The 8201-nt window shown below is 60.5% G+C and overlaps 1 protein-coding gene across 1 annotated transcript; it reads right to left on the bottom strand.

Annotated features, from left to right (window-relative positions):
* Positions 1 to 920: 920 nt before the first annotated feature.
* LOC123351757 (B-cell receptor CD22-like) lies at positions 921 to 8129 on the bottom strand. The gene is made up of 9 exons (XM_044991360.1): positions 7397 to 8129; positions 6931 to 7212; positions 5979 to 6242; positions 5516 to 5779; positions 3934 to 4030; positions 3514 to 3553; positions 2990 to 3096; positions 2135 to 2225; positions 921 to 1741 (listed from the first exon to the last, which is right to left on the bottom strand). Exons 1-9 carry the CDS (start codon positions 7626 to 7628, stop codon positions 1634 to 1636), a joined length of 1485 nt encoding a protein of 494 aa, XP_044847295.1. The 5' UTR covers positions 7629 to 8129; the 3' UTR covers positions 921 to 1633.
* Positions 8130 to 8201: the final 72 nt, after the last annotated feature.

Genomic DNA, 8201 nt, shown 5'->3' with positions numbered 1-8201 from the left:
TCAGATCTCTTACTGGCCCCATGTCTGTCGGTGGAGGGCACGAGGTGTCGCGCTTCACCCTGGCCTCAGAACTTTCCCATTGAAAATGGAAACGTCCCAATGCGGCAAAGGAAGGAGCCGAACAGAACAGTCACATCGACTTCCTGAGCAATGCGAGAAACAAGCTGCGAGTGTCTGTCCCACCTGGGCCTGGAGTCTCCTGGTTCCCGTCTCCAGATCGACGGAGACGCTCCAAAGCGGGGCCCTTCCACCAGCACTAGCTGGTCCGATCAAATAGATTCTGTCACCCACCTTGTCTCTCTCACAGCCCGGGGCCACGCGGCCACAACAGGACAGTCGAAACGTTGTGTTTTTGTTCTAAAGCTTTATAGTGTGAGTCCAGCAGAGCCGCGCTGTGTCTGCGTCGCGCTGAAGCCTGGAATGTCTATTGAGTCAATGGGAAGTAACAGAAACAGCCCTTCTGTGGGGCTGAACCCTAGGGGAGTTAGGCACCGAAATCCCTTCCAGGAGCTGGGCCTTAGCGCCTCCCTCCACCCTTCGATCCCTGCGCCACCCCCTTGAATGCCCCATTTACGGGGCCACCTCTAAGAATCTAGATCCACCAAACCTCTGAATTTGGAGCCTAATTCCCAGATTCTCAGCTCAGCTGGGGGGTGGGGAGATCACCCAGCCTGGCCTCGTGTGTCGCCCAGGCCGTGGGGCTGCCCTGAATCCATCACGGGCTGAACTGGAGTCGCCCCTTAAGCAAAACATCCCATCTCGACGGCAGAATTGCCACCAGTGGAGAACAGGGTTTCCACCTTTCTAATGGCTGGAACCTGGACCCCCAAAGCCCCACCCCCTGCTCCACTTCTGCCCTCAGAGCCCCACCCCCTGCCCCGCCTCTGCCCTCAGAGCCCCGCCCCCTTCTCAGCCTCTGTCCCCAGGCCTCATCCCTGCTCTACCTCTTCCCCCCAGATAAAAAAAATGGACACCAGGATTGTCACCTGGCACCCGGACACACAAGCCGAAACCCAGCCTGTCCGGGTGAAAACCGGATGAGTGGCCTCCCTGACGGAGAACCTGCCCCAGCCCTGGGTAAATCGTTCCCAGGGTTAATTCCCCTCCCTGGTATAAATTCCCACCTTGTTTCCAGTCTGAATTTGTCGAGCTTCACCTTCCCGCCCGCTGGATCTTGGCCTGCTAGACTGAGCGGCCGCTCTCACCAGAGCTCTGTCCCCGGGGGTATTTCTAGAGGGGACTGAGTCACCCCTCAGCCTTCTCCGTGTGACGCTGGATAGACTGAGCGCCTGGCGTCTGACTCAGGCCTGGCTTCCCATCCTGGAGTCGTTCTCCTGGCTCTTCTCTGGCCCCTCCCCAAGTGATCTCTGTGCGTCTGGAACTGGGGGGCCGCGCAGCCGACGCAGGATTCCACCGGAGGTCGCCCCTGAATGTGGGGGGTCGGCTCTGGCCCAGGTCAGACCAGCCGATCAAACTGGCCCCTTCTGGCCGTGGAAATCTGTTTGTCTCGTGTCTCCTCCTTGCCCCTCCGCTGCCTCGCGGGATCCCTGGCCGAGAAGCCGGCGCTAGCAGCAAGCGTGTGCAGCTGGCTGGCGGCCATGGGGGGAGGCGCCAGGGGAGCTGCAGCTGGATGCTAGCGCTTAATAGCAGCGTATTCGCAGGTGAGGTCGGCGGCAGGCTCCGCTCTCTGGGTGGGAGGCTGCAGCTGGATGGCCGAGTACTGGACCTCGTCCGGGTCACCCTGGGGTGAAGAAGAATAATGACAACGCCCGGCTCTGATGAGGAGCTTTATATCAGCAGAGCCCTTTCTCCAGTGCGCTCTCCTCTGCCTGTCACCCCCAGCCCTGTAACTCAGCCTCCCGCCCAGCTCTGTACCCTCCAGCTGCTGGGCGATGCCCCCTCCCCTGCCCAGCAGCTGTGCTCCCCCTGACCCAGAGCACCCAACCCAGCCTGATCTGCTGCCACCGGAGCTGATCTCACAGGGGCAGAGCTGGGATAGAACCCAGGAGTCCTGGCTCCCAGCCTCTGCCACCCTCCCCCGGCTCTAACCCACTAGACCCCACTCCTGTCCTGGAGCCGGGGATAGAACCCAGGAGTCCTGGGCCCCGTGTACACAGAGGAATGCGTTGCTCACCTGCGGTACTTTGCCCCTGTTCATCGGATGGCTGTAGATGTGGGATTGCCCGGTGCCGGCCTGAGATCCCGGGTGCAGCTCGGTGGTCGCGCTGCCACAGAAAGAGAGAATGTTAGGGGGGCTGGGGCTGGCGCGAGGCATTTGGTTGCTAGCGCTGGGTCGGCTGCAGCGCCGTGGCTGGGGATTGGACAGGCTGCGTCGGTCAACAGCGCAGAACTCCTGTGGGTCAGGGGCTGGGGGGGACCCCTGGGCTAAAGCTCCCCACACCAGACATGAGTCATGGATTTGGGGAATGGGGCCTTTCCTCTCTAGGGGGCACTGGCTCCAATCCAGCCCCAGAGCGGGGCACTCGCTGGCTCGGGGGTGGGGCAGGGAAGGGGGCACAGGGCCTTTCCCTTCTAGAGCAGTGGTCCCCAAACTGTGGGGCGCAGCACCCTGGGAGGGCCTGGGGGAACTCTCGGGGCAGCACAGCAGGGCCAGCTCCCATGGGGGGCAGGGAGGGAGCCCCACACAGCACAGCTCTGTCCCAGCTGCAGCTCCTGCCCCAGCCCCAGCCCAGGCCTTGACCCCAGCTCCTGACTGTGGATCTGGCCTCGCTCCCAGCAGGGGAGGGGGGTGGGGCGTGGACAGATTCCATTATGGGTCAGGGAGGGCGTGACTGACGTTTTTGGACCCCTGTCTAGACAGTGCTGGCTCCAATCCAACCCCTGCCTCGAACAGGGCTCATCCCTCCAGCAGGGACACACACACACACAGACACACACACCCCTACACCACCCCTCCCCTCCAGGTGGAAGTGTATCAAGCTCTAACCCAGCCCTTGTGCAGTAGCTCAGAGCCAGGCCCTGCTGTTACCTGGGGGGCCCGGGTGGGGCCAGGCGGGCTGGCTGCCCCAGGCCATAGTCCTGGGCGTTCTCGTAGATGCGTTCAGACATCGGGGTCTCCCCCGGGCCCGGCTGCTGCTGCAAGGCAGGGAGAAGTGAGGCCGCGAGCCACTGCTCTGGGACTGCTCGGTGATGTGTAATAACAACGGGGAATGCACAGAGCCCCCGATAAACTACCCAGGGGATTGGAAAGACCTTCTGTCCTGCTCCAGGGGAGGGGAATTTTATGATCCTGTTCTATGGAGGGGGAAACTGAGGGACAGAGCTCATCTAAAGTCAGGCAGTGACTCAGCAGCAGAGCTGGAGATAGAACCCGGGAGTCCTGGTTCCCAGTCCCCACTTCTCTAACCCACTAGATCCCACACCCCTTCCTGAGCAAAGCATTGAACCCAGGTGTCCTGGTTCGCAGCCCCTCTTGCTCTAGTCCACACTCCCCTCCCAGAGCTAGGGAGAGAACCCAGGTGTCCTGGCTCCCAGCCCCATAGACGCACTTACCGCATTGCTGCTCATTCCCTGGCGTTTGCGCCGCATCTTACTACAAAGAAAGGAGACCAACAGCTCAGAGGCAAAACATCATCTGCTTCGGTTCAGAGGGGAAGGAACAGGACAAAGGCTCCCACAAAATAGAACCTCCTGCCTGGGCTCGACCCCTGCTCTCCTGACGACCAGCCCAGCCGTTTCACCAGGAGGCCACCCAGCCCTTCCCAGGCCCCTTGCGGGTGTCAGGTATCTGTGTGGGACCCAACCACCACCATTCAATCACCTCCCCTCAGCTGGGTTTCGATGCATCTGAATTAGCTCAGCAATTCTCAGTCCTGGATTGCGCGGGGTTCTCGGGCAAAGGCCAGGGGGAGGGGATGGGGATTGCCAGAGATCAGAGACGTGGATATTACCGGTTTGCCAAAGCGTAAATACCTCCAAGCTATGACGCCGACCAGCCCCACCAGCAGCAATAGGACAAGTGCAACTGTAGGTCCTATGATGTACGCGGGTGCCCACACAGAGGGGGTGACTGGAAAGGAGAAAGGAGGGTTATTGGATCAACCCTGCAGCAGATTTTTGAACCCCTTTTGCTGATGGATGGCAGCTGGGTAACAACCACACAGTGAGGCTGCCTGGGGATGGATCATGACACGTGGTGCTAGGATGCAGCCACCTCTGGGGCAAGGCAGCTGGGTAACAGCCACACAGCAACACTGCACCGGGATTGCTTGCTCAGCACTGTCTCTGGGAAAAGGCAATAGGGTAATAGCCATACAGGGAAGGCTCAGCCAGGGGATGGATCAAGTGATGCTGAGATGCAGCCACTTCTGGGGTGGGGTAGCTCCCCTAGTGGTAAGGTGCAGCCACCTCTAGGTTGGAGGAAGGACATAGGACCTAACACAACAGCTGACGGAAAGGGAATTGAGAGCAAATTACTGGGGCAAAACTGTAGCATGAGATTGCATCCTCCTCATGTTGCATCAATCTCAACCAGTTCTACTGATCTGCTGCAGGAGCAACATGAAGCTGGTAGGATTTGAACCTGTGTCTTTAGAGGCAGCAGACCTGATGCTCAGATGCAGATGTGAAGCCCTCCCCTCCCAGCATCCCCATAGACTATGCTGCCCAGCTAGATTACATCTGCCATGATGCACCTCTATGTCCTCTGTTGGTGATGGGATCGGTGCCTTATAGGAATCCATAGCCAGGGTGCATCATGGGAGATGTAATTCTGGAGTCTTGTATCCTCATTCTCCACTATATGCCAAGGTGTTTGTCTGGACTACATCTCCCATGATGCACCACCAGCTACACTCTTGGTGAGGTAAGGGCATGCACCATAGCAATGCTAAGCCAAGGTGCATCATGGGAGATATAGTCCAGCTAGAGATCCTGGCCCACAGAAGAGAATGGGAGCACGAGGCACCCAAACTACAACTCCCATCAGGCCACATTCAACGGAAAGATTTCGTTTTTGACATTTCTATGAAAAGTGGAGCTTTCCCACTAGGGGAAAAAAGGCTTTCCTGGACAGCTCTGAAACACTGGGAAGAGAAAAACAAACACATTTCCAGGCCAACTCTGAAAACCAAGATCTCACAAAATCCCCTTATTCCAGGTGTGTCCTAGGAGTTCTTTGGTGTGGGAGATCATGGGACTTGCAGTTCCTGTGCCTCACGTTCTCAGTCTCCTCTGCACAGGACCTTCCAGATGGGGCTCACGTCACCCGTTCACCTTCCCTTGGTTCAGTGAAACAGACGGAGTCTTGGAGTCTCTCACCTTAGGTCACTTCAGGGCCAAATCCCGAGGGTAAATCACCTCTCTGCTCGATTCTGTTCACGCACCCCGGGATCGCGCTAGCCCTGCTGGCCACTGCGGTGCTGGAAGCTCCTGGTGAGCTCGTGATCCACCGCGATCGCCACGATGACCCTCCCATGCTGGGCCTACGGCACAAAGGCACAGCCCCAGCCCCACCCCACCCCGAGGTCTCTTTTCACACGTCCCCAGCACTTACACTGCACAGTGATGGTGATGCGGGGGGACCAGGACTGGCCGATCCCATTGGCGGCCTGGCAGTGATACTCCCCAGCCTGCTCCGCCGTGATGTTCTTCAACACCATTTCCTGCTGGGATCCCCCCAGCTGCCGGTCGCCCCGGTACCAGGCGTAGGAGGTGGGGGCGGGGAGGCTGCTGTTGTAACTGCACGTTAGTGTCACCGATTCCCCTTCCTGCAGGCTGGTGCCCGGCGCTGCCATAACACGGACACCTGTGGGGGCGTCTGGGGGGGGGCGAGACGGAGACACGGGGCGTGAATGGAGAGAGACAGCGCTGGCCACTGCGGTGCTGGGATCTCCTGGTGAGCTCATGATCACCGCGATCGCCACGACGACCCTCCCGCGCTGGGCCTACGGCACAAAGGCACAACCCCAGCCCCGCCCCCACCCCAAGGTCTCTTTTCACATGTCCCCGGCACTTACACCGCACACTGATGTTGATGGGGGGGGACGGGGACTGGCCGATCCCATTGGTGGCCTGGCAGTGATACTCCCCAGCCTGCTCCGCCGTGATGCTCTTCAACACCATTTCCTGCTGGGATCCCCCCAGCTGCCGGTCGCCCCGGTACCAGGCGTAGGAGGTGGGGGCGGGGAGGCTGCTGTTGTAACTGCACGTTAGTGTCACCGATTCCCCTTCCCGCGGGCTGGTGCCTGAGGCTGCCGTAACACGGACACCTGTGGGGGCGTCTGGGGGGGCGAGACGGAGACACGGGGCGTGAATGGAGAGAGACAGAGTGGGGGGGGGCTGGCCCAGAGTGGGGAAGGGATCCAGGGCACGGGGTGAGGGGCAGGGCCTGGCCCATGTGGCTACTGGTGGCATGGGGATAGGGGGCAGAGGTCCCTCAGAAGGGCCTGGGGGCACAAGGCACTTGGGGGGGGAGGGTCTGTCCCAGAGCAAGCTGGGGGCCTGGGGTAGATGCGGGGTGCTATGGGGTATGGCCCATATTTGCTCGAGGGCTGGGGGTGGGGCAGAGGTTGTCCCAGAGAGGTCTGGAGACACAAGGCAGAGGGAGGGGCAGGGCCTGGCACAGAGGCGGCTGGACACCCAGGAAGGTGGGAGGGGACAGGGCCCAGCTCAGTGTGGAATGGGGCTTCGGGGCAGGTGTGGGGGGGACACAAACTGTATTTGTTACATATGGGCCCAGCCATGGGAGCGATGCAGAAGAGGAGGGAGCCCAGCCTAGAGTCAGCAGCACAGGGGTTGACCGGACCCAGTTATTAGGAGGCAGGGGTGGAATATGAGGCTCGGGCTTATGAGGTGGGTGGGACGAAGCAGGGGGACGAGATGGGGGGCACGTGGGGCTGCTCCAGGAGGCCGTGTGGGGCATATCAGGGGATGTGAGGAAGGAGGCTCTCGCCAGCCCTCGCTGCTTACACTGAACTTCGACCGATTCCCTCGCAGAGAGGCTCAGATACCCCCAGCCGGGGCCGGAGACCCAGACCCCGCACGCGTAGCTCCCTCCATCAGAGACGGCTGCCTTGTCAACACGTAAATCCTGCCTGGCTCCTGTCAGCCACACGTCCCCGTGGGACCAGATGTACCCGGCGATGGGCCGCAGGGCAGCAGCCTGGCAGCGCAGGGTAAAACCGTCACCTTTCCTCAGCGCTGCCTTCCCTGCCGGCCACGAAACCTCGACCCTGGGCACGTTGCGGGTGACTGAGGGCGAGAGTCGGGTGAGGGGCCCTGGGACTGAACGAAGGGGCAGGTCCCTCCCCGTCCAGTCCCGCTGGGCAAGAATATTTGCTAGAGCCGGATGACAGTTTTTGAGGAAATAGAACCCAGGAGTCCTGATTCTCAGCCCCCCTGCTCTATCCATGCCGTGTCTAGCAGCAGAGCTCACCTGTCCCCAGGGGCTGGGATTGGGCAGAGTCACACTCATCCCTGTATCCATCCACCTGGCATCTCAGCACCGTGCCGGGGTCCAGCTGGGATGGGGATATTCGCAGCTTGGTCGCCCCAGCCCCGCCCAGGGTTTGCCCTGGGCTCCGCCGCGCGCCATCTCGGTCGTACCAGGAGGGGCGATGGGGGCAGGTGGCCCCCATGGAGCAAGAGAGGGAGGGTCCTGGTTCCATTCGATGCCCCAGGGAGGGCTCGCACCGATCATCTGTGAGGAGAGGAGGGGTGAGGAGCCATTGAACCCTGCTGGGCCCTGGGGCTGGCAGCGCTCCCAGGGGCCGTGGCCTGGCTGCAGAGCGGGGAGCAGCCCCCAGGGGGTGGGCGCAGCCCAGCCTGGGAGCTCGGCTGCCCGGGGCAATGAGGGCTCCTGGCAATGGGGGAGAGCAGCAAAAGTTGGCCTGAGACACGGGGAGCGCTGGGTCTGCCCGGGGGGGGGCAGCCGCCAGTGAGGGGCACCACACATCAGGCCTCAGACCAGAGCCGTGAGCGGGACTGTTTTGAATTCTGTCCCGTTCCTATTATTCAAGTGCCCGGCTTTGGTTTTTGCATTTTCATCCCCCTCCCAGCCACAAAAACCTTAAATCCCGTAAATCCCACGAGACAGGTTTCAGAGTGGTAGCCGTGTTAGTCTGTATCAGCAAACACAATGAGGAGTCCTTGTGGCACCTTGGAGACTAACAAATTTATTTGGGCATAAGCTTTCGTGGGCTAAAACCCACTTAATCGGATGCATGGAGTGGAAAATGCAG

The sequence above is a fragment of the Mauremys mutica genome, chromosome 17 (assembly GCF_020497125.1).
Source record: "Mauremys mutica isolate MM-2020 ecotype Southern chromosome 17, ASM2049712v1, whole genome shotgun sequence".
Lineage (NCBI taxonomy): Eukaryota > Metazoa > Chordata > Testudines > Geoemydidae > Mauremys > Mauremys mutica.
This window is presented reverse-complemented; position numbering and strand designations above follow the sequence as displayed.